The sequence below is a fragment of the Pan troglodytes genome, chromosome 15 (assembly GCF_028858775.2).
Source record: "Pan troglodytes isolate AG18354 chromosome 15, NHGRI_mPanTro3-v2.0_pri, whole genome shotgun sequence".
Taxonomy (NCBI): Eukaryota; Metazoa; Chordata; class Mammalia; order Primates; family Hominidae; genus Pan; species Pan troglodytes.
The window spans coordinates 68,956,898-68,983,978 of record NC_072413.2 but is presented as its reverse complement, the minus strand read 5'-3'; the positions used below and the strand labels follow the sequence as shown (position 1 = coordinate 68,983,978).

The window sequence follows — 27,081 nt, the reverse complement described above, 5'->3', positions numbered from 1 at the left end:
GCATGGTGGCACATGCCTATAATCCCAGCTACTCGGGAGGCTAAGGCAGCAAAATCGCTTGAACCCAGGAGGCGGAGGTTGCAGTGAGCCAAGATTGCACCACTGCACTCCAGCCTGGGCAACAAAGTGAGACTCCGTCAAAAAAAAAAAAAAAAAAAAAAAAATCAAGGGACAGCTAATAACATGAGTAAATGTTCAGACTGCTAAGTGAAAAAAGCAAGGTATAAAACTCAAACAGTAGCACAAAAGTCACATGACATGATCCTAACTCTATTTTTTTAAGTGCATATACACATGTACATTTTAAAAGACTGGAAGGAATAAATTACAACATATTAATAGTGGATATCTCTTAGTGATGAGATTGTAGATGACTTAATTTTCTTCATGGTATTTTCCAGTATTTGTCAACTTGTATTTCTGTTGTAAGGATGGGAAAAGCACATTCTACTTTTACCAAAACAAAGTAGAATATAGCCCTTAAACCTCTTAATACTTCTTCTTTTGAAATATAATGAAGTATTTTTATTGTTTTGATAAAAATAAACATTTTACTTTCATTTATATATACTTTGTTGCCCCTCACCCCCCAAAAATGATCAAAGAATAGAATTTATTTTTTTTTTTGTACTCAAAACAATAATAAAGGACAAAATCAAGGTTGCTGCAAAAGGATGTAACTTCTTTGTTCAGATGAATGAAAATAATCTACCATAACATAAGGAACTGACATATTAACTCTAAGATCCTTTACAGTCCTCTGACTCTGTGTTAATAGTAACAAGGACAAGTACTAATAGCCCAAAATGCTACAGTAGTATATACAATCTTTTTTAAAACACCAAGACTAACTCTAATAAAAGTCACTAAAAGTACTGTTGATCACCTGAGTCTCTGCTTTTTAAAGTAGAAAATTTAAAAGCTTCCAAATTATATTTCTGCTATGAACTGCTTAATAGGAAGAGCAATGTTGCCAGGTTTCCTTCAATAATTCTCCTACAGCCAACTACATTTTCAAGTTAACAAGCTCTAGAGTAAAGCAGATTACCTCAAAGAATACCTCCTTTGTCAATCCTTACACAGTAATAAAACAAAAGAAAACATAAGGAAAATCAATTCAAGCATCACTTTTTAAAAATCAGATACATTAAGAAAGTCTTAATCAGAGAAATACTACTCATGATATATACATGCTTTGTAATTACGTCTTGATAAATATAGAACTCTTGTCCTCATTTCTTGTCAACATTGTAACAGTGATTTTTAAATTTTTCACATAAAGACAAAATAATAGCTTCATATACACTTTCAAAGCATTTCCTCACCCCAACCACTAATTTCATACACAGAAAAAACCACAGGCAATGTTTCCTGTTCTATCTGATCTCATCTAGAACATTTTGTTTGAGATGTTGTGTTACAAATTAAGAGTGTAACTACCAGCTATAATGGCAAGTTTCATCATTGCATCAACTTATTAGTCTTAATTTATAAGAGAAAACTAGGATTAGTAACTGAGAAGTAAGTGCCAAATTCTATAGAAAAGATTAGCAGATATAAAACAGAACTTTAAGGCTACCTGATTCAGTCTCTTGTGTGACTTAATCTGGGCACTACTAAGTCACAGCTTGTTTTATTTAGAATTTTTGTAGTTTAATTCAGAAAACAGTATAAAATCAACAACAAATAGCAACTCCAACAAAAGACCAATCAGAAGAAAATTAACCCTTAATATGTGGTCTTTAAAAGAGCAACATATTACATTGAAGAATTTGAGAAATTCTGATAGAAATATCATTTCCAAAGATGTTAACTTCCAAAACTCATCCAACACTTAAGTCATTTGAACCCAATTTCTTTTTAATTAGGTACACATGGAAATGAAAGCTATAAATAAGAAAGAAAACTATGTCAGTTTTTCCTTTTTTTTTTTTTTTTTTTTTTTTTTGAGATAGGGTCTCACTCTGTCACCCAGGCTGGAGTGCAGTGGCGCAATCTTGGTTCACTGCAACCTCCGCCTCCCAGATACAAGCAATTCTTGTGACTTAGTCTTTTGAGTAACTGGGATTACAGGCACGTGCCACCACGCCAGGCTATTTTTTGTATTTTTAGTAGAGATGGGGATTCACCATTTTGGCCAGGCTGCTCTAGAACTACTGACCTCAAGTGATCTGCCCGTCTTGGCCTCCCAAAGTACTGGGAGTACAGGCATGAGCCACCGAGCCCAGCCTAAGTTTTTCCTTTTAAATTAAGCCACTTATAATTCAAATTATAAAATTAATCATGATTAACAATTTTGCTTGCTGAATACAGATGATACAAGTACTTTTTCCTCTGCTTAATAAGCTACTAATAAAATCCTCATAATACTATTTTTAGTGAATTTTTCCATGATGTCTGATGTTCTCTGGTAACCTTAAAATGCCAGAGAAATAAGGATTCTCAGGGTTTAGTACAGGAAATGAATATGGTTACCTATTGTGACACCACAAAATAAAGATGTAGAAAACACAGTTTAGGAAAACTATCTAGGCTTAGAATTAAACAATGTCTGATTCAGAGTTTTTTTTAATGCACAACAGCATACGTACATGTACATACACAAACATATGCACTCAAACATGTATGAGTGTGTATGTATGTATGCTTTATATAAACAAATTATGCATATGCATATACCTTCACATGTAAAAACTGGTTAAAAATTTTTAATAGAGGAAGCTAAATTTGGAAGGAAGCAATCCTGTGTAAATACTCCACTTTTAGGGAATATCATAGCTAACTTTAACATATTTGAGTATAAAGTACCCAAATTCATTCACGTATTTTCATTCACATAATTCACTGCTAATTAAAATCAAGTAGAAAATTAAACCACACAACAAAACTATTCTAGCTTCTCTACCAATTCCTTTAAGTTCAGTTGCAGTTCATTTTCAGAATCTTTTTTGGCCAACTTTATAGGCATTGGAACAGGTATACACTCCATTGATTGTTTTGTGCTAATTATTACTAAGTATTCAATTTGGCACCATTCAAATACGATAGAGCAAGACCTAGTTTAAGGTGGCAGTTAACAGAAAAGATAAAATCCAAATTACAAGAGAATATCCTGAATATCCACCAACAGATGCTAAAGTCGTCTCCAATCAGAAGAGGTTTTTTCAATCTTCAGAACTGGAAAGGCAGTTCATATGTAAGTATTTTCAATAATTGGCATGTGGATTTAGAATGAGACTTTATCATTAAAGCTTGCTTAACAAATTTTTTGAGCAAACTAAGAATTCTTATGGAGGAAAATCATCTACTGTTTCATTTTATGCTTGATCTAAGTCTAAAACTCTGAAAGGGATTAAAATGAAGCCTTTTATTTTAGCTGATCTACTACTATAAAGCCAATGAACAATGAGATGGTAACTGTAATTTTATATTTGCAGATTCACAAAAATCCTTTGGGTTGAGCAAAGAGAAATAGCAATATAAAGTTATTACATAACTGAATATATTTACAACTGAAGAAGTATTGCTTACAACTAAAACAAGTAGCTAAACTGGAGTCTACCTCATTCTCCCTCAAGCAGCCTCCTTATAAATTTTCTTGCCTCTACAAATTACAAACTCAAAAGCAAAAGCATTCCAAATTTAAAATGTTTTATTGCTTTCTCATTTTATTTAGAAATCACCATACATTCTAATGTTATAAATATCTTAGATTACCATTTTCAAGTGTCTGTGAGATCTGAAGATGACACTTTTCATCGATATGCATACGTACTTAATACCTCTCTACAACTCAGCATTTTTACAAAATAGAAAAAAGAGTCAATGAATAGGTAGCATATAAAATTTTATTAAATCCTAATTTGGGCAACTTATACCTCATATCCTTCCAGTTAAAACAGTAACTGGATTATCATCTTTATAAGTAAAAAGCAATTATAACATGAATAAACAAAATCACAATGAGTAAATGCTTTCAAGTGAATTATTTCTGAATAACTAGATTTTCTTCATTATATTTACTTAAACCATTACTAACCTGTATTCTGAGAACAAGACAGCTAGATTATACAGAGACACAGAAACCAAAGTAACATAAAGTATCACCCTTAAATAATGCATAAGACAGATATCTGAGTAGGTATGTATCACTGATGTTTAATGATATCACACTTCTGAGAATTAATTATTCAATAATTTATATGTTTATAGATATATTGACAAGAACAAGAAATAAACTTTATAAAGTTATTATGTGATATTAGTATGGAGCCATGATGTCCTTAGAGTACTGTATTTTGAATTAAAATAAAACCTACTACAGATGACGAACATAGTGTGAAATATAGAATATCTTAAAGAAAGATTCTATAGTGGCAGACAATTAGAAAGCACTTTTCCCTTTCCTAAAGCACATTCAAAATATTCAAAGAAATTAAAGTTTAGTAAGAAACTTTTTTAAAAAAAAGTCAACGTTTTCTCCTACATGGTACAAATGCCTGGGAAAAACAGAATTGAGTGTGAACATATATTAACACTTTAACTACCTATTAAAAATGGACATGACCAAAAGAAAATGCAGAATAAGAGTAGAGAGAAACAGAAAAGGAAAAAGCAAAAAGTCACATTTTCCTAACACATAGGGTAAATCCTATGTAAAAAGTGCTCCTATGCATAGTTCCAAAATGAAACTATCTCAAAAAAGAACTGCAATCGTTACCCATCATCTGCTGCATTTAAGTTTTTGTATCATCAAGATTACATAAGGCCTGCATACCAAGTTCATCGTGCAAACTGCTACCGCCTACAGCAGATGCATTGTCATGTGATGCTTCTAAGTGGACACTCCCATTTCTCACCAGCAAGGAGGCACTAGCACTGAGCATTGCAGCCTGGGAAGGGGGGCGGGACTGGACTTTGACCTGGGCTGTGGACTGCTGGCCTTGCTGACCATCTTGAAGGCTAGGAAAAAACATGGATTGGGGAGACATTACAGGGAAGAAAAGAGAAAACAATACCTAGAATGAAGTCAACATAGAAAACTGATTTCAAAAAGGCACTTTTTTTCAACATAACCTAAGAAAGCGCCAACAAACTTTGCAAAATATACAGATTACATTGCCAACTTAAATCTTCTGGTCCTTACAAATTTGATTTGCAGAGACAAATGCAGTCAACATTAAATGTACATGTAAATTGGTCAATCTGTGACTTTTTTCCACCTCAAGCCAACTAAATTCTAGTGTAAGGAAAAAGAAAGCAGCAAAAAAGAATCATAAGTACATTCAATATATGTGTGCTGCAGCTGGTCCCCAACAGATAAGCCCTATGTTTCAGTTAAATATGCACTTTCATTTATAGCCTTGTAATAACTCTAGAATTGTTCTTTGAAATATTCTGAGATCTCAAACTCACAATAAAACAAGTTTATATGCACTTGAAAACCAAATAATCTTATCAAATGCAACCAAAATAACAATCTTGAATCAAAAAACATCACAAACTAGCAAGAAAACCAGAATAACTGACTCAACCAATGAAATACAAATTGCCATGGAATACAGTCAGAGGTAGACTTAATATAAAGTGTTATCTATAAAAAGCTTACATCTTTCTGAAATAAGGCCACGTGCTTTATATACAAGTATTAGTTACGTTCCCATAACAAATTTTGTTATTTCTTCTTTCAAACCATATTCCAGTCTCATTTACATGGATCCATCATTTTAGAAAATCTTTAAAATAATTGGGAAACTAGTAATTTCTCAAAGGATATTAGGCCTAAGTTTGATATAATTTTTAAATACTTGGTATTTTGAGATTAAAATTTATTTATTAGAAATTTTAATACAAATTATCCAAATTAAGAGACTATATTAACTTATTTTATACTTTCATATTTTTATGATACTATGAATTTTAATGTTCTTAGTATAATATTTAGTCAAATTTAAACTGACAAAACTCATGAAAAAATGTTTTGAGTATAATTATTATTCTCTACATGATGTTCAATGCAACTCTGCAATCTGTCGATTGAAGTTTACCTTTAACAATCCCAGAGTCTGCAACTAAAATTATTAGACCTCTAGAATGAATAAAAGAATCCTACTTAGAATGGCCTTATTCAGTTACTTTATCATTTTTCATGAGTATCAACATCTCTCTAATCCTTTGAATTCAATGTAATTGTTTCTCTAGTACACATAAAACAAACTCATGTATTGCAGAATGACCATGAAATAAAAGGCTATGTTGAAACATACATACATATATATATATATATATATATATATATATATATATATAATCTCTTAAGCCTGTGGTGATAATAGAATATATTCTGGAACTACGCTGTCTGATACAGTAGCCTGTGACTATCCAAATTAAAACTTTAGTTCCTTGGTCCTGCTAATATTTCAAATGCTCAGTAACTACATAACATACCTAGTGCTACCAGAGCTAATAGCTACCAAAGCAGGCAGTAGTGAGTAGTTAGTGTCTACCATATAGAACAGGGCAGATTATAGAATATTTCCATCATCCCAGGAAGTCCTATTAACCTGCACTACTTCATTTCACCAATGAAAAGTACACATTCCAGGCAGAGGATAGGAATGCACACAACATATGAAAAAACTAAGTCTACAAATGTGGACTTGTCAGTCCTTACTGGCATTATTTTTTAAGCCATAATGATAAAAGTATTTATTTAATAATTTCTTCAGACTGGAATATTTGTAGAATAGATATAAATCAACAGATAATCTTGGGAACTAATATAATCAGATAAGGTTTTCATCTTCCATACATACATAATTTGTTACTCTTGCTCAGAATCTATCTAAACTTATCCACAAACCTTACCAAAAAGGACAAATTTCACCAGGAAGAAAATACTGAGAAAAAAATGTTTAAGTAGTAGTTCAGGTACCACGTCCCCGTGTCCCTTCCGATTCAGAAGACACAGAATTTTACAAAATACGTACTCAACAAATTTTTCTATTGATATTTTTTCACTTGACATCATAAGCCAAGTTGCCATATGGCAGCTAGATGTATTTTGGCATGAACGCATTTGAGTATATGCTCATCTTCAACACAGAGATGCACAATGTATATCCAATATACAAAAAGGTTTTTAAGATATTAGACAATGCATAAAAATCAACACCAGAATTAAAAATAAATAAATAAAATTAGCCAGAATCCATGTGATTATAAACATCAGGGTTTTGACTATCAATTTAATTTTTATTAAATTAATTTAGACAATTTGGCCAGGCATGGTGGCTCACACCTGTGATTCCAGCACTTTGGGAGGCTGAGGCGGGTGGATCACAAGGTCAGGAGATCGAGACCATCCTGGCTAACATGGTGAAACCCCGTCTCTACTAAACATACAAAAAAAAAAAATTAGCCGGGCATGGTGGCGGGCACCTGTAATCCCAGCTACTAGGGAGGCTGAGGCAGGAGAATGGCGTGAACCCGGGAGGCAGAGCTTGCAGTGAGCCGAGATCGTGCCACTGCACTCCAGCCTGGGCAACCGAGCAAGACTCTGTCTCAAAAAAAAAAATTAATTTAGATAATTTTTATTAAAATTTCTAATAAATAAATTTTAATCTCAAAATACCAAGTATTTAAAAATTGTATCAAACTTAGGCCTAATATCCTTTGAGAAATTACTAGTTTCCCAATTATTTTAAAGATTTTCTAAAATGATGGATCCATGTAAATGAGACTGGAATATGGTTCGGAAGAGGAAATAACAAATAAATGCTGATGTCTCTTGAATTCCTATTGTCACAATCCTCTAACAGAAAGAAAAAAGTCCATTATTTTCACATAACTTGTTAGAAAACATATTCCTGGAGGGCTGCACTTTATCCTAAACTAATAATGGTACAAATAAATCTTTTTTTACGCTTCTATGTCAAAACTACCAGTTTGAGTAAGGGTAGCAACTATTTTATAACACTGCAAAAGAAAAGGTAGAAATTTAGGTCTAAAACTATCAGCTATCACTAGCACCACTGACATGCAATCTTAATTGTTAACATTTCTACTATGAATGACTGAAAAATAGTTGGTCTTCGTCTTTCCTTCTGTATCACTTAATTGGCACTTGACACATTCTGCTTATACTGCTAGTTACCTTTCTATGTGTCTCTCCAACTAAAATGTAAAGTCTAAGAGTATGATTACATTATTCTTATATGTCTCTATATTCTAGAAAAACCCAGAAGTGTTTTGAATAAAGTACCAAAAAAATAGTTGGTGGATTCATTTCTGAGCACCACAAAGGGACCCCTATGAATTCCTAATCATGAATTCTCAGTTATTACTATGACCTTATTGTATTACAGATTTTTTAATCTTGTATTTTAAAAAATAAATTTTAAGAATACACTAAAGCATTTTTCCCCTTCCCTGAAATGCACTGATGATTTCGTTCCATTCCAGGCAATTAACTAGAATTAAAAAGATAACACATTTAGGATGATAAATGCAGAACTCTTAATATTTGTATTATAAATATTTTAAATATTTGTCTTTTTTAGGCCTACTAACTGGGAAGAATTAGCAAAGGCCAACAAAACCCACCTATAAAGCGCACAATTTTTTAAATAAAACTTTAAAAAATAATTCTGAAACAGTATATTCTTATAAGCATTATAAAATAAATGCAAATTCTCTTTGTAAGAAAATTGATAATTCACTCCCAATCCTTGGGGACGTATATTTTACCAAGTTGCCTTTTGGGTGGTCACTTACATATTCATTAAAGTTTAAAATAAATTAGTATATTTACTAGTATTTATATAGCACTTGTAATGAAAGTGTTGCCACATCTACCATTTCTTTTTGATAATTTTTCCAAATTTTAAATGACCATATCATCCTATACTTATTTAAAGACGAGATTACTATTCTGTAACTCACACTGAGGAATAACACCAATATACTTTACCTGAATTTTTTTACAGTTACAAAAGATGAATAAATTGGTGTTTCTCCCTAATTCCCCACAGATAAATTTTATTTTACTTTACCCATGATGAAGTCAGCTTATTTAAGATATATGCAACCTTTGTACTAGGAATATCCTGGAACCTCAACAAAAACTACACGCTGATTATTAGAAGACTACTTTTCAAAAACTATAATGTGAACCCTTTAAAAATAAGTAGTAGGGGCTGGGCGCAGTGGCTCATGCCTGTAATCCCGGCACTTTGAAAGGCCAAGGCGGGTGGATCACGAGGTCAGGAGTTCAAGACCAGCCTGGCCAGCATAGTGAAACCCCATCTCTGCTAAAAATCCAAAAAATTAGCTGGGCATGGTGGCGGGCACCTGTAATCCCAGCTACTCAGGAGGCTGAGCCAGGAGAATGGCTTGAACCCAGGAGGCGGAGGTTGCAGTGAGCCGAGATCGCGCCACTGCACTCCAGCCTGGGCGACAGAGCGAGACTCCGTCTCAAAAAAAAAAAAAAAAAAGTAGTACACAACATCCTCATTTGAATGGTAATGTATTCCAAACCCTAGAAAAACATGGGAAAATTGTATGGGATTGGCTGGAGTTAGAACACAGCTCTTTAATATTCCACCTAGTAGAGGACAAAAAACTAATTTGTCTGCATATGTTTGCTAAGTGGTATCCAGCAGGCTCATTAGTGGCAAAGAATGAAATAATTTTTAAAAACTGAAAAGCAAAAGTTAAAAAAAAAAGTTTTATATAAACATGGAGTAAGAAAGCAAAAAAGTTGCCTTTGGCAAGTATTATTCAAGGGGCAAAAAGAAGAGGTTAGAAACAAAATAGAAAAAGTAAAATAAAACGCTGAGCTCTTTCTACATGTTGAGACTATGCTCCAAATCCATCAGCAGAAAGAAAAGTTACTTCAGGCAGGAAAAGGCAAAGTAGAAAGGAAAATGAACAGGAAGGCTCACAAAAAACAAAGGGCTCAGAAAAGGTTTCTAGAACAAGTGTTTCTGTTAAATTGATTGTCTTCTCATTTTTATATTTTAAATATTGGTTTAATTAATCCATATTACTTTCTATAGAATTTTGACTTACTGAAGAATTAATTAGGAACATGATCTATGAAAGATGAAGTTCTTTTTTTTTTTGAGATGGAGTCTCCTTCTGTCACCTAGGCTGGAGTGCAGTGACGCAATCTTGGCTCACTGCAACCTCCACCTCCTGGGTTTAGGCAATTCTCCTGCCTCAGCCACCCTGAGTAGCTGGGACTACAGGCGCGTACCACCAGGCCCAGCTAATTTTTTTTTTTTAATTTTTAGTAGAGACGAGGTTTCACCATGTTGGCTAGTCTCAAAACTCTTGACCTCAGGTGATCCGCCCACCTCAGCCTCCCAAAGTGCTGGGATTACAGGCATGAGCCACAGCGCCCAGCCTTTTTATTATTTTTTTTTTAATTTAAAGGAGTTTTAATTGAGCAATGAACAATTTGTGAACTGGGCAGCCCCCAGAATCACAGCACATTCCGAGATATTCCAGGGGTGCCTCGTTAAAGACAAAGTTCTTGACTGTAAAATCTAGGAAAACAAGCAAGTCTTAAATCTCAGGGGAGTATGAAATAAAATACTTTAAAGAAACAAGGATTTTGCTTGTTTTGAGAACAAGGTTTTAACAAGAGAAGGGGTTTATCTGTTCCAACCTACCATGCACTTAACAGCAGTTATTTCATCAAATGTTCTTCCTTTTGAATTTGAAATTAAAATGTAGCTAGAAAATAATTTGTAAAATGGTACTTTTGGGACACAGAGGCTAATGAAAGTATTTTGTATAATATATGCACTGCTTAAGCAGGCATATGTAAAGTATGTATATCCATTTTTGGGGCAGAACGCAGTGGCTCATGACCCTAATTCCAGCACTTTGTGAGGCCAAGGCAGGCAGATTACTTGAGGTCAGGAGTTCAAGACCAGCCTGGCCAACAAGGCAAAAAAAACCCTGTCTCTACAATAATATAAAAATTAGCCAGGCAGGGTGGTATGCACCTGTAATCCCAGCTCCTTGGGAGGCTGAGCCAGGAGAATCACTTGAACTTGGGAGGCGGAGGTTGCAGTGAGCCAAGATCACGCGACTGCACTCCTGCCTGGGCAACAGAGTGTCTCAAAAAAAAAAAAAAAAAAAAAATTATATCTGTTTTTGTATTCTTAAAATAAATTAAAGCCCAAGTCTTTTGGATAGATTTTTATATTTCTAATTCAGGGCATAGATTCAGCAGATTTGATGTAATTAAGAATAAAGTAGTTACTGGAATTTTAATGAAAAATTATCCACAATGTTATGAATGGATGCTTTCTTACTTAGGACTACTGGAAAAAGTAATGATGTTTTTGTTTACCACAATACAGAGCTTGAAAAATTTAATAAATATATATAAATATATATCTCTCTCCAATTGACCACACTTTACATAAATTATGTATGTTAGTTCTGTCATTTACCAGATCCTGATGATTATAAAAGGCACCAAGTTTTAGGCAATATAAAATAAATCATATCATATTTTAGTGAAATAAAACAATCAAACTGGCTTATCAAGTTTAAGTGAATTATCTGTTATTCCTCAACAAGCTCACCACTCAGTTTGTATTTGTTCATATTATATTAAATACTGTCAAAATATTAGGGAAAATATTGCATGATTATTAATTTGGAGTGGGAGAAAAAAAAAAAAGGAAAGCTGACTAAGGCCCTATATATACATCCTGTAACTGCCCTCAAGTGATTTAAAATTGACTAAACCAATCTGATCATTTTACTTAAACAGTGCAACATAAAGCATGCATAATGCAACAGGCTCATGGTCACATGCAGAAAAAGCCAAAAAGGGCTTAAATGTATAGGAAAGAAACAGAAAGGAAAAGAAAAACAAAGCTCTTCAAATGCTTTCTTGGGACTGGCGGAACAGATTGGAAGGGTTGTTACATGCATGCTAAACTTGGTGGAATTGAAAATACCATACCTTAGGGGTGATCCGATGAGCAATGTAGGAGGGGTAGGGTTACTCCCTGCATTGTGCCGGCGCCGTACTGCCTGGCGCCTAAATGTGCTGCGTTCACGGCGAAATGACACTGCCTCCTCGCTGGCTTGTGCTGCTGCATCAAGACAGACTTAGGTCAAACAAGAGCCTAGGTCAGAGATGTAAATAGCAGCTGAGCCTGGCTTTCCCTTGACTTCCCACCCTCATGGGTAAAGTGAACTTATTAATCCAAACTGTTTTCACAAGTATACTGTCAATCTATCATATCAGGTAATACACAAAAAGTATCTGTCATTTATTTAAAGAAAATTGTTTCTTTAAAAATAATGTTTTTGACTTATTATCTAGCCTTGCCATCTTCTCTTCAACCTCAATTTCCTATTTTTAAGATCTCTGTTGTTTAAATCTTTTCCTGAAAGTTTCATTTATTTTGGTCCCATATTCCTCTATTGCCCCGTTAATTAAGTCAACCTTAAAAGCACAGTATTGATTAGTTTCCACTAATGGGAATAGGACATTAGTTTCTTACATTCGTGAGTATTGTAAAAGCAGCAAGGACAGTATATTTCACTGTTGATGACAAGGAGTAAGGCAGTAAGTTTATCTCACAGTACCCTGTGCCATAATTTTGGCAGCATTAAATGAAACCTCTGGTTGTGAAGCTGCAAAACCAGTGTGTTAATTCAACATAGCATGAATATATTTTACTCTAAAGGTACTTCATTACCATCAAACTTTATTCAACTCCATGCCCCTGGCTCTGGTCCTCTCAACTTTAGGAAGCAAATACTGGCAAATTGGCAAGCACAGGGACTCATAGCTTAATCTACAAAAAATAAAGTACAAACAAGCAAAAAAGTTTGTACTTTATTGTTTGTACTTTTTTTAGTTTGTACTAAAGCCAAGCATACAACATGAGAACATCACAACAATGGCTTAGTAGAACTACACAGATCTTACAAAACCACAAAAATTGACCGATTTGGGTTTCTAAAGCAAAATGTAAAATGATTTTCATCCATTTAAATATAAAACAAAACAACTGTGTGATCTAAATAATTTGGGAATCATTTTGCTTTTGAGAAAGGGCATTTTGATGCTAAATATGAATAAAAACACAAGTTAGCACAGAAACATTCTTTCCAAACATGAAACTTCCTTTAAATTCCTTTATTTGTGGGGTAAAAGTCCATGTATACAAAAATTATATATGGCCTATGACAGCAAAAGATGCTGATTAAATCCGGTCATCTACAACTGTTGTCCAGTGCAGTAGCCATTAGCCATATGTGGCTAAACTTAAATTAAAATTAAATAAAAATAAAAATTCAGTTCCTGAGATTGATGAATCATACTTCAAGTGCTCCGTTGCTACATGTAGCTAGTGGTTACCATTACTGGACAGTGCAGATATAGAACATTTCCATCATCACACAAAGTTATATTGAACAGTGCTTAGATATCTAGAAAGATAAGGTTGCCTTTTTGTGACCACAGCTACAAGGCACATTACATACTTTGCCAATTCCTGACAACCATGACTTCAATGAAATGAAAATGCAATCAGCATTGCCACAAAGGAGAAAACATGTATTAGGGCAGGGCAATCAATGGATGAAGGATGAAACAAAGCAGAGAAGAAAACAAGCCAATTGAGGGAAGAAATGAAAAATCAGATGAACAATTGGTATACCTGCTAACAGTTCTTAGACACCAATAAGGTTTAACTCAGGTTATGGAATTTAAATCACTATTTTAAAACTCAAGAATTATTTTGTGAAATATTATATTAGAGATTTCTATTCTACAGTTGTTACAAACTATTATGCTATTATTTATAAAGCATTATTTGTAACAAACTACTATGCTCAATTTACAAGCCAATCCAACTACATCAAGAAACTTTCAAACATTTTTTCTAGTTCTAGATACTGTTTCAGTCAAAATAGCAGAGTAAAATTTACCCAGACATAATTTATAGAAGATAATTTAATCCATAAAATGTACCAAAATTATTCAGAAGGATTTGGGATAAAAGCAGTATGTAATCATACAGAATAGGAAGAAGAGAAACACGAGACGGTTTTCTTTACTATCTTCCTTCTACTGAAGACTTAATGGTGTTAATCTTAAGTAAAAGCTAATTATTCCATAGTACTGGGGTGAAAAGACAAACTACAGTGTCCACTTTTAGTAAAATGTTTCTTGGTTTCTTAAGAAAACAATTTTTTTTTGCTAGTAATACACCATTTATATTTTGTTATCTGCAAAATAGCTGCATGTTATATCACTTACTTTCTTAACAGTCTTGGAAACACATCAAGAGGAAAGTTTAGGCATCCAGTGAACAACGTTAAAGTGGAATTATGATTACTGTCTATGCTGTCTCTTATAATATTCAGGGGGTAAACACCTACTGTTACAAGAATTTTCAAAATGTTGACTATGGCAACTGCTTTAACAGTATCACACATTCAAGTGAAAATGCTCTACTACAATTTATGGTCACAGTATGTAAGATTAAGCCATGCCCCTGGGAATGTGCTACTTACAGAACATCTCTATTTGGAATAGTCGAGTAGGGGTCCAGTTCTATTCCAGCCAAAGAAGGAAAATGTGTCTTTAAAGCTTAAAATAATTTGCTGTAAGCACATATAGTCACATATGTTATAGCCATACTTGATAAATATTCCCTTCCAGAATCCAATTGTAATAAACTCTTTTTGAATTGTTTAACTTTATAGAAGAAAAATAGTAAACCAAAAAAAAAAAATTTAATCTTTTAACTAGGGAATCAGAGAGAAGGGAGAAAATACTTTAAAAACTGTTTTTGGAGTTGACATTTTGACACTGCTTAAAACCCAGTATCTCTGGCAAAGAAGAATGAAATTAATTCAATAGTAAGAGCATAAAATGCAGATAGTGAAAAATTAGCACCCTAGTACAACTAAACTTTATGCATGTGTAGGTAAAAAAGAAAAAACATGCAAGCAATTCAAAAACCGTGCATGACAAGAAGTATAAAATACTTCCAAGGGTATATATCCAGAGAGTTGTATATTTTGAAATGTATTTTTTCAAACGTACAAGTCTCGACTTTCTAATCATTTATTTGTGTTAAAAAGACTGACTTCACAATCATAATAAGTTTAAGAGGAACCTTCAGGCCGGGCGCAGTGGCTCACGCCTGTAATCCCAGCACTTTGGGAGACCGAGGTGGGTGGATCACCTGAAGTCAGGAGTTCGAGATCAGCCTGACCAACATGATGAAACCCTGTCTCTACTAAAAATACAAAAATTAGCGGGTGTGGTGGCAGGCGCCTGTAATCTCAGCTACTCAGGAGGCTGAGGCAGGAGAATAACTTGAACCCAAGAGGCGGAGGTTGCAGTGAGCCAAGATTGTGCCACTGCACTCCAGCCTAGGCAACAAGAGTGAAACTCCATCTAAAATAAAATAAAATAAAAAACAAAATAAACAAAATAAAAATAAGAGGACCCTTCAGATAATTTAGCTGTTTCCTTTTGTTATACTGACGCAATCACTCAATTAAGTTTAAGCATTTACTAAATGCCTAAGTTCAATTCACGGACAAACCAAAAATATCCTCTGACATTTTAGACAGCTGTGATCTGGTCCATTCCTGAAGATAACAAAGGAAGTTTAATCCATAATACATACCTCCCACCTCAGGAGTTACTTCACATTTATCTCAATGAGATAAGGAAAATTCTACACATTCTAAAATGAATTATTTTAGTGCAACTATTTATTTTTTATGGTAGTATTACAATTATAGACTGTCAGTTGGTTCTACTCTGTGAATAAAAGCATAGAAAGCATTAAAGGCACTAATATACTTTTAGAATAGCTGGGATGCCCAAAGAGCAAAATTTAATGAGGTAGGAGGTAATGGCTATCCAAATTCTATCTCAAAAATTGGAAGCTGTGAGTATAAATACACACAGATAAAGATGCTATTTAAAAATGATGTCGGCAGGTCGCGGTGGCTCACGCCTGTAATCCCAGCACTTTGGGAGGCCGAGCCAGGTGGATCACAAGGTCAGGAGACCGAGACCATCCTGGCTAACACAGTGAAACCCCGTCTCTACTAAAAATACAAAAAATTAGCCGGGCGTGGTGGTGGACGCCTGTAATCCCAGCTACTCGGGAGGCTGAGGCAGGAGAATGGTGTGAACTCAGAAGGTGGAGCTTGCAGTGAGCCGCGATCGTGCCACTGCACTCCAGCCTGGGCAACAGAGTGAGACTCTGTCTCAAAAAAAAAATGATGTCAATCATATACCTGATTAATTTATGAAAGAAATAATATGTAATAAGTCACTTTCTAGTTGTCATGTACTGCTATGGTTGGCATCTTGCAGTAGCTCAATTTCAATTAAATTAATAAAAATTTAGACAGAGGAAATTGCTCAAGTGTTCTTTCCAGTGAGAAATGTTTATCGTGGGGGGAAAAGGTGTAAATCTGGAAAGATCACGAAAATAAAAATAGGCATTTAGTACTTCAAAAAGATCAGAAAAAACGCTATTAGGAAATTAAATTCTTAAGAAAGATGACCAAAGTATGAAACAAGTATATATATATCTCAGAAAATGAAAAGGCATCTGCAAACATTCTGAAACACATTGTAATGTTCAGGATAAAAAGGATTTTACCTAACAACAAAATTACTATATAAAGACATAAACATTCAAGTAATTTTGCAAAAACATTCTAAAAGGAATGTTTTAGTCTAGGCATGAAATCCACTTTATCTAAATAGTTTTTCCCTTTCTTAGTTTCTTTGTCAGCCAAGAACGATGCTACCATCAACATACAAAGATTTTGTTCCAATGAAAAAAACAAATGCTTTTCAAGCTCATTCTTGTTGGAAATAACAAAAAATAAGTAAATAAATAAATGTTTTTAAGTGTCATTTTCTGGGAAGCCAAACACTGCCCAATTTCTAAGCATCAATTCTGAATTAAAATAATTTCCATCTGTGAAAACATTTTAAAGGACTGGCCTACTTTTTGACAAGCCAAGGAACCAGAGCAAACAGTAACAAAATTATTAGCTATGGGCGGGCACGGTGGCTCACGCCTGTAATCCCAGCACTTTGGGAGGCCGAGGTGGGCGGATCACAAGGTCAGGAGTTCGAGACCAGCCTGGCCAATATGGTGAAACCCCATCTCTACTAAAAATACAAAAATTAACCGGGTGTCGTGATGGGCACCTGCAGTCCCAGCTACTCGGGAGGCTGAGGCAGGAGAATCGCTTCAACCTGGGAGGCGGAGGTTGCAGTGAGCTGAGATTGTACCACTGCACTCCAGCCTGGACAATAGAGTGAGACTCCGTCCCAAGAAAAAAAAAATTATTAGCTGAGCTTTGCGTTAAAGATAATTTGCACATCCTTACTGATATTTTCCACAAGTCCACCAGCCAAACAAATATAGCTTAAGTATTACTTATACTTTTATAGGTGATTTCTAATCCTTTTTAGTCCTTTGTGAATGGGATGAAAGATATCAACCCGTTAGATACAATTTTGCATCCACTTTCAGGAGAGTCCCTTAATAAAGGGTCAGTAGTGATGAATACATGTATTTGAAGTGACATTTTTGAGAGGGGACACATCCTTACAAATGAAAGACATCACTGTCTTTGTTTATATAATGAACCTACAATACATAAAGCATTTTCACATTTCTACAGTCATTAGGTTTAAGCTCATTGGAGTCTGACAGTTAACTGTGAGACAGGTCTAGACGGTTATTATTCCTGTTTTCAGTTGAGGAAATTGAGGCACAGATTTAATGGCCTGCCAGAATATTAAGACAGTAATTAGAGGTGGTATGAAAATGTAACCGTTGGATTCCCAGAACTTCACTGCTGAGAGAAAGAAAAACACTGTAATGTTTGTTCCTACTTGAAAAAATCAGGCATGGGCTGGTTTTGGGAATTCTATATACAAACATTTATTTGCTTCACCAATACACACCTCTTTTCTTGATATTGTTGTAAAGGAAGATAATTTTGCCAAACCTATTTTGCTGTATTTAATAAGCATTCTTCTGTGCAGTTTTATATATGTCTAAGCTTTTTTCACAGTAAAGAACATCTTTCCTTAATGAAATCAAGGTCAGCCACATATACAATGAGTATAGCATTATACTTTAATACAGTATTAAGTTATGCTATTATGATGTCTTTGAACACTATTAAAACGATAGTCTGTCCCTGCATTTAATGACCACACACCGCTGGGTTTCCTGCTTTGGCTTGTACAGTTATTACAGCTTCTCTTTTAGGGTTAGCTGTGTATTTCTTCTGCTGTCATTACTTCAGCTTCTATAAGTACCCATCCCTTCTACTAATTTACTGCTTCTAACTTCCCATGTGGACTGGGAAATCAGAAAATTAAGTTTATTAGACTTGAGAGTCCTTCTGTTTAGTAAAGTACAAAAGCTACAATTTGCATTTTATTGTCTGTTTACTGGTCTTTATCTTCTGTCTAATGCTCAATGATATCTGGGTACAAAATAACACACCTTCAATTTATGTGTATAGCACAAACCCTCATAAATTTTTATTGAAAAGATCTGACTTTTCTTTAAATAACTGTTTCTTTGAAGATTATTTTTGGTTCCCAACACAGTATTATATTAGGATCCTATTTCATGCTTACAGAATAGTGACTCAAACATTATATTTAAAATAAATTTCACAGAGAAATAGAAGTTAAACAATTCAGAAAAAAAGCACAAAGAATAGTAAGTAAACACAAACCTCTCCACTCGGGCTATTCTTTGTAATCCATTAAGTGACACAGAAAATATGCTATAACAACAGTATTGAATCACACAGGAAATAAGTTTAAACGGTCCAAAAGAAAACGACTTCCTTAAAAGTAATACAGGCTAGAAAACACAGGACATTTTTCTACCATATAGCTTCTATGTAGTTTTCATTTCTTAAAATATTAGTCATAAAGATATGCCTTATAATTTAAAAAGAAAAATTAAGTACAAAACAAGAGATCAACAGAAAATGACTTAGTTTGAACTTAAAACATATTTCCTGTCTCAGTAATCACAAACCATTATTGATGAAATTCAGTTTTAACCAAAGAACTTGACTAATGACGACAGGGCGTATGAAAACAATCACTTGTTACGTGACTAAAAAAGATGTTATATGACATATTACTGCCAAAATAAGGTCCATGTCACTAAATTGATGTTAATAAAAATGTTTTTCCTATTGGCATTATGTAAGAAACTAGGGAATCAGAATTTTTTATTTTTACTATTGAGTTTCACAATGGCACACTTAGACTATCTCTAGTTTATTTCTACATTTAATCACTTTCTTCTACTTTAATTTTATACCACTGAATTAGTAAGGTTAAACGACAGGCTACACTGTGCAGCATAACTAACTGGCCTTGAACAGTCACAGCAGCACTAGTAAGCATTTACTGTGTGCCAGGAACTTAACTCCTTAGTCCTCACAACAACCCTATGAGATAGATACTATAATCATCTCATTTTAAGATGAGGAAGCTGAGGTTTGTAAGTAGCTTTCCTAGAGTCACAACAGTGGAGCCCACATACTAACAAAGGTATCTGACTCCATGTCACTAAACTAGATTACCTCCTATTTTAGCATACTTTATTTTAGTACTTTAAAGTCTATTTCCTAAATTCCATCTCTCTACACTACCACCACCACCTACCTTAAAATAAAATGAAAAGAAATCGTTGGAGAACTTATCGACACCTTCATATTCTTTAGGATAAAATCTACCTATGGTTTATGCATAGGTATATGAATGGCCAAGCAGTAACATGATGGTTGACAGGTTTCAGTAGTACAGTATGTAAGGAAGGATAGCCCAGAAACATTTCTTCTAAATTGTCAGACAGGACTGTAACAGATAATGTTAACATAAACAAGTATCTTTAAACAGTATGAGAGTCTCTGTAATTTTTAAATAATAAGAACCAAAACAAATCCCCTTCTACCACCTCCAACCTTTCAAAAAGCCCAAGTAAACTCCCAACAAAACCCCTATATTTAGTTATGATAAAAACCAATTAAAAAACCCCCAACACATTTAAGTGCTTTAGTTTTGCTCTTATTTGTATTCTAAACCCAATGAAGCTCAAATTTAAAAAGCCTGTGCAATGCCTGCCCTAGGCAAAAAAATGTTTTTAAACAGCCCACAGACTATTACATTTCTTCCACCAAAGCAGATATTTTTATTTCATTATCTCTTATTAACATTTAATTGAGTTATTTAAATAAAAAAAAAAAAAGCAGTACAAACAAAAGAAAACAAAAGCTAGAGCCTGGAAAGACAAGGGCTAATATAGCTTAAAGAACAGCACTGAGAAGCAAATAACACCTTTCAGGTAACTTTTCCTAAAAAACAGAACACCTCACAGTCCCCATGAAAAGGAAATGACATTTTAAATATAAAGGCATGAATTTACTACATATTTTTGTACATATTTTTTCAGTATTTACATTTCCACAATATTCAGAACAGCAATATTTTTCTATCATAGCATGTTGACTTAAAATTCATTTTGATAACTTTAAAAATTAAGCTATATTTTAAAATCCAATGGTTTCTTGCATACTGTGAACATATCTGGTATGATTTGTGTGAGAAATCACTACAAGCATTTCAGGTTGTTTACAAAAAAAAAAAAAAGAGAGAACTATATCCAGGTCAAAGCCTCGAGGGAATTTAATTACTCTACTGTCACCAAATGGTTATAACCACTTCAGATATAATTAGTTCTCAATATTTAGGTTTGATAAACTATATTCTTCTTTAGGTACTAGACAATTTCTTTACGTTCCCATTAGAAATTAATCTGGCTAGAAACTTGACCCCCAAAAAAATCTAAGAAAATGTTTACCACAATATGGACTTTTAAAATACTTCGGGTGAAATTAACATCTTTGAGAAAAAGCATATATTCATATGTTTCATAATGTTTGTACAAACAAAATCCAGCTTAACTTTTAATAAATGACTGAACATTACTGTATCAAACAGACTATAACTTTAAAACTAATGATACAAGCATAAATAAAGGGAATAGGGGTAGAGGCTAAAAATGCTAAGGTACTAACAACAAAAGACCTGATTTTTCTGATTCTATTCAAGAAGCAGATTCCATAAAAACCAGAACCAAATAAACAAACTATCTTGGGCAGAAGAACACAGCAAGAAATAACTCTGAAATAAAGAGGCCAACACACACTGACAGAATATAAAATCACCTATCCAAATTTGCACAATTCTCCAAAAACCTGAAATAAATAAGCTATTACTTTAACCAGAACACCATCACTGTTATTATGGGGGCATCTTACATCAATTAATGGATACCAAATGTCAATATACACTACAAATCTGAATTTAATAAACTTTAAGAATAATGTGTGAAATTATAGAAAAAAATAGTATTTTCGTAACGCCTAAAACTTGAGTAAGCAAGAAATAAAACCAAAGATACAGACTTAAAAAAAGAGCCACAATTCTCAATGTACATAATCAGATCTAAAGTAATATTTGTAAAACTCTTATATAATAGGCTGAGTGATCTAATTTTGAAAGTTCAGTGTCATATACTGTATAAGAGTTGATTAAAACTGGTTTGGTGCCCTTAAATAATTATATATTTTATTGTTGCTATTGCTATAAAAAGGAAGGGGGCTAATTTTTGTTATTCCCAGCAAAACATTAACAGGTGGCAACTGGCTTAGAAACTGGTGTTCTTGACACCATCAAGAACAAATTGATGTATTCAAGTATTGCAACCAAAAAATATGTTCTTGGTGTTCATACCAAAACCTTTTCTAAGATAACCACCTACTTCTTCATTCAAGAAAGCTTATTTTAATAACACAGTGGAAGGGGGAATATTAACAGAAGCATATTTTAGTAAGTACTACTCTAATTAATAGTACGAAAAAGCAGTGAGTCTTAGAGAAATCTCTTCTTACAGTTTACTTACCTCCACTGACTGCATCTTGCTCTTCCCCTTCAGGAAATGCAACCTGGTTTGGCAAGCTATTCCTAGATCGAGTGACTGTCTCTAACTGGGAAGCCCGTCCTAATAAAGATAGCTCATCTAGCACCTCTCCCTCTTTGGCCTCAAGATCTGATTTTGAAGTGGTTAAGGGCTTTATACTTTCAGGTGCCATTAACCTGTTTGAGTCATTCAAACATGCTACTGTGCCACTGTCCAGGCTCAACACTCGGGCACGAGTCTTGGCACTATTTGTGCTAGAAGTCCGTCGTGTTGCACGCTTTTTGCTGGTTCCTTCAGGCACCAAATGAGCTTTGTGCGTGTGTTCAGAGTCTGTGCCCCTTTCTTTATGAGTGTGTTTGGTCCTTAGAGCACTGTATCTGCCCTCAGGAGACTGACAGGAATGAGAAGCGGTGCTAGAAGAGCTATCACTGCTGAACTGGTGAGCAGACTGAACACTTGATGCTCTACTCAAGTCACTTTGATCACTAGAGTCTTCGTCATGACAAAATATAGCACTGTGTGGCTTGGTACCAGAAACACCTCGAAAGCAAACATAGTCCCTATGCCGGCTTGAATCAAAACTGCTAGCCCGTTTTTTTCCTGTGCGTCTCCTGCCTGACTTGTGGGCAGAAGCTGTCCGATGGATTACGCTAGAAGATTTAGGTCGAACATCCCCTTCCTTTTGCTTTCCACCAACATCTTTACGCACTTTGGAATCCACAGCAACAGCTGACTTATCACTCTTCTCTTCTTTGTTTTCTGCAGTGTTCCCAGGTGGTCTGTCCCCTTGGGAAGTAAATTCGTTTGCATGGGGATTTTTATTGGCTTCTTCAGATGCAAAGGTGCTGAGACCTCTCTGGTTGTGCATCTCATCAGAGGGGGTGGGGTCCTTGGCCTCGTGAACCCCACTGTTGGTACTCGCTTCCATAGCAATCTTTTCACTGCTAGTCCTTTTGTCACTGGCACAGCTATTCTTCTCCTCTGGGCCTGCACAGCACTCTTTCTTCCTCCCACTTTTTGTTCCTGCTTTAGGAGACTCCTCATGCTCTGACAGGATGCTCTCTACGTGAGTTGAGCTGGTCTGCTCGCTTTTATAGCTGCTGACAGTACTGTTAGTGTCCCGGTCCGTTCCACTGCAGTAGCTTTCTGTTGACCCACTACTCCGTGTGCTCAGGCTCCTCAAGCTGTCCATGCTTTTGTCTGCTTTCAAAGGTTTGCTCTTCCCACTTTTTGTGGGTGGCTGAGAAGTATTGATTTTCAAGTCACCAGCAAGCTGAAATTCCCCAGATAAACCAGAATTTTCCACCAAGGATTCTTTGGATCCAGAAAGAGGCTTGGAAGATTCTAACTCACTAACTGGATCTAATCCACGTCTTTGCTGATAAAGGGGAAAATCATTCAGTGAAGTGTCTGGAAAAGCCACAGCAGAGCTAGAAGTCCGTGGTACACCTCGCGGCCGGTGGTCTTTTCTATAAGAGTGTGAGTGTAAAGGTACAAGAGAAGCTACTTCTGTGTCACAGGCGCTGGACAGAGACTGATCAACATGGTGGTGGTGGTTATGATTTGGCAGGTTCACTTTGTCACTGAAGTCCCTTGGCAAGTCCTGTCCACAAGAGGATAAGGAAGGCTGAATAGAGATGAAGGAGTCATTGGAGACAAGACGAAAGAGCTTCCGATCAGCTGCCAAATCTGTTTCAAACACATATTTTGAAATGTTAAAATAAATGTATGATCTGCTTTCCTACTGTTTAACAATGGAAAGAATTCACTGCATACAGTAAATCAAGTATAAATAATTTCTCAAGTAGTTCTCCAAAGAGCTGATTTCTGTTTCACAGCTGCACAAAGAAAGCATTCTACTCATGAAATGAACTGAACTTCCAAATCTTTGAGTTCTTCAACTGGCCTCAGAAAGAGTTCTATAGACTATCAACAATAAAATTAAGAGGAAACAAAGGGGCCGGGCGCAGTGGCTCACGCTTGTAATCCCAGCACTTTGGGAGGCCAAGGTGGGTGGATCACAAGGTCAGGAGATCAAGACCATCCTGGCTAACACTGTGAAACTCCGTCTCTACTAAAAATACAAAAACATTAGCCGGGCGTGGTGGCGAGCGCCTGTAGTCCCAGCTTCTCGGGAGGCTGAGGCAGGAGAATGGTGTGAACCCAGGAGGCGGAGCATGCAGTGAGCCGAGATCGCACCACTGCACTCCAGCCTGGGCAAAAGAGCAGGACTCTGTCTCAAAAAAAAAAAAAAAAAAAAAAGAAAGAAAGAAAGAGCAACAAAGGACTATACTTAAAATAGGCCTGGATTTCTATGCAAGCTCTATCTCCAACTTACTAACCTGGTAACTTTGGGTTACCCCCCTGTAAATCTGTTTCCTCATCTGTAAAATGGGACATCAACTTCACTGAGTCACAGGCAAGGAATAACTGAGTTAACGACATATATTGCTTGACACAATGCCGTCACAATTAAAGGTGGCTATCATTATTCTACCTTACTAACACAATATTAAAATCCTTTCAAAAAGCTAATACGATTATTTCACAAATCAAGAAAACCTAGAGTAATCAGAAACAAACAAACAAAAATAGGCTGACCAATGCCTAAACAAGATATAATGATGTAAGACATCCTCTTGCTGTTCAGAATGGTAAAAACAGCAATAATTACAGAGCAAAATACTGCATTTTATCTTTCATTATTGGTATAGCAATTAAAAAATACTTCATGAAAAAAATACTTACCTTCTTGTATCTGTAAGACCACTGCTTTAACCCTCCATCCAGACCAGTGATTAGTGACTTATCATACATACTATATATACAAATGTAAATATAGATATAAATCAATGTATCTACCTACCTACCTACATTGTAATTTATCTTGGAATATAGCTTGACAACCAAACTGCAAAATAGCTGATTTTTAAATATATGTTTTGACAGACAAGGACATCTGAACCTGCTGTTAGTTCAATAAAAAGAAAAATTATTGTCTTGTCATAGCTGGATAGACAAAGTAAAATAACAGATTCTATAGTAAATCTGAGTCTTCCCAGTAGAATCTCTATGACCAAAGCAGACATTTCCCCCTAAGATTAAAAGAAAGGAATGAGTTATTAAAAATGTTTATGTAGTCTTTAAAAATCTAAATGTAGATTTAGCTATGATTAATTAATTAAAAATTCACGGATAGCCTCTGGAGTGTACCATAAAAATTATAGTGTATAAATGTCCAATTACACTTTATTTTACATTTTAAAGTTTTCAAGATAAGTAAAACCCCTGTTCTTTATTATTTTCCCAACACAGCTGCTACTGTAATTGCGTTCTTATATCTTCTAAATATCAAAATTTAAAAGCTAGCATTGTACGTTTTGTAGTATTAAATTATAATGTTATTTCTAAAAACTCTTTATCTCTAATAAGCAATTATCGGTTGGTGTGATATTCACATTTCAAGGATATGAATTTTACAGAAAACTTATCGACTCTGAGCAAGTAGTTGAAAATCACTAAATCTAAGATAACAGAAGTTTTTTTTAATGCTAATGATCAAAACCAACTTCCTTCTGATAAATTAATAAAACAGAAATGTAAGTATTTCATTTTAAAAGACACAGCCAAACTTACTTTAATACATGCACTTTTTTTGATACTGCTAAACAAATACACCACAAAAGGTTTAATTTTGTCAGAAAGAATTTCGGTGGTTTCAGGAAATTTTCAGGTAAATATATTTTTTCTTACTGTTACCCATATGAAAAAGATTATATCAAAGTTAAGAGGCTCAAATCAACACAAAAAGATACATTTTTCATCAAATCAAACTTTTTTAAAAATAATTGTTATTAGTGGCGTTTAGAATAAGAAAGACATACTGCTCATGGTGGTACCAACTGGTGTAACCTTCTTAAAGCAATCTGGCAATATGGCCAAGAAACTTGAAAAGGTATTCTTACCTTGAAGGTAAGAAATTGTTGCTAAAGGATAGAGTCAAATATGCGTACAAGGTTTTTAGCACAAAGTTGTTCATGTCACGTTATTATAAAAGTTCTTAAAGCACAAAAAGTATAACAATGTCCTATAAATAATGATTGAATATGTGGTCCACTAATAATTTCATACAGGCACTAAAAACATTTTCAAAGATTATGTAATAACATGAGAAAATAATTAAGTGAAAAAGGTGGCACTGGCTGGGTGCAGTGGCTCACGCCTGTAATCCCAGCACTTTCGGAGGCCGAGGCAGGTGGATCACGAGGTCAGGAGTTTGAGATCAGCCTGGCCAACATGGTGAAACCCCATTTCTACTAAAAATACACCACTGCACACTCCATCCTGGGCAACAGAGCGAGACTCCTCAAAAAAAAAAAAAAAAAGAAAGAAAAAAAAAACCACAATTCCAGTTCTGTAAGTTTAAATGAATGCTAATGGTATATGTGCGTATATTTTTATAAATGCGAAAAGTGATATACCACAGTTAGCCATAAAAAGAAATAACATCCTGATACATGCCAGAATAAGGTAAGTGAAAGAAGCCAGACACATTAAAAAAAAAAACACATATAATTGTGTTTATATGAAATGTCCAGAATAGGTAAATTCAAAGAAACAGTAAACTAGAGGTTGTCAGGGGCTGCTTGAAGGGGAAATGGGGAGTGTAATGGGTGCAGGTTTCTTACTGGAGTAATGAAAATGTTCTGGATTTAGATAGTGGTGATGGATGCATAATATTCTAAAAACCACTGAATTATATCAAAGCAAAAAAATATGAAAAAATGATATGCAAAAAAAAGTTTATCAGTGGCAGAGGTCTAAATTTTTTCTTCATACTTAACTATATTTTCTAAAGTTAACATATATGTTACTTTTATAAACAAAAATCATACCTTCTTTCTCTCTCTGATCATCCCTATCAATTGATTATGGATAATAATCAATTATACAAACATGTTGTTATATCTCTTACATCTTACAAAATCGAAATCCCTCCCTTATCTTTACTTCTCCTGCTTGC

General features: G+C 34.6%; 1 protein-coding gene across 10 annotated transcripts in view; it reads right to left on the bottom strand.

The window, feature by feature from the left end:
• Window positions 1–27,081, bottom strand: part of PCNX1 (pecanex 1) — a 202,490-nt gene that overhangs the window by 109,312 nt on the left and 66,097 nt on the right. For 2 of the 10 annotated variants that reach the window (XM_016926278.4, XM_016926280.4), the window contains exons 6-8: window positions 22,041–23,747; window positions 11,990–12,137; window positions 4,778–4,962 (exon numbers count right to left, since the gene is read on the bottom strand). In XM_016926278.4, the coding sequence (XP_016781767.1) occupies window positions 4,778–4,962; window positions 11,990–12,137; window positions 22,041–23,747 (2,040 nt within the window). The remainder of the gene's footprint in view (window positions 1–4,777; window positions 4,963–11,989; window positions 12,138–22,040; window positions 23,748–27,081) is intronic. The other 8 variants (XM_016926279.4, XM_063793627.1, XM_016926282.4 and 5 more) reach the window with 5 other exon arrangements.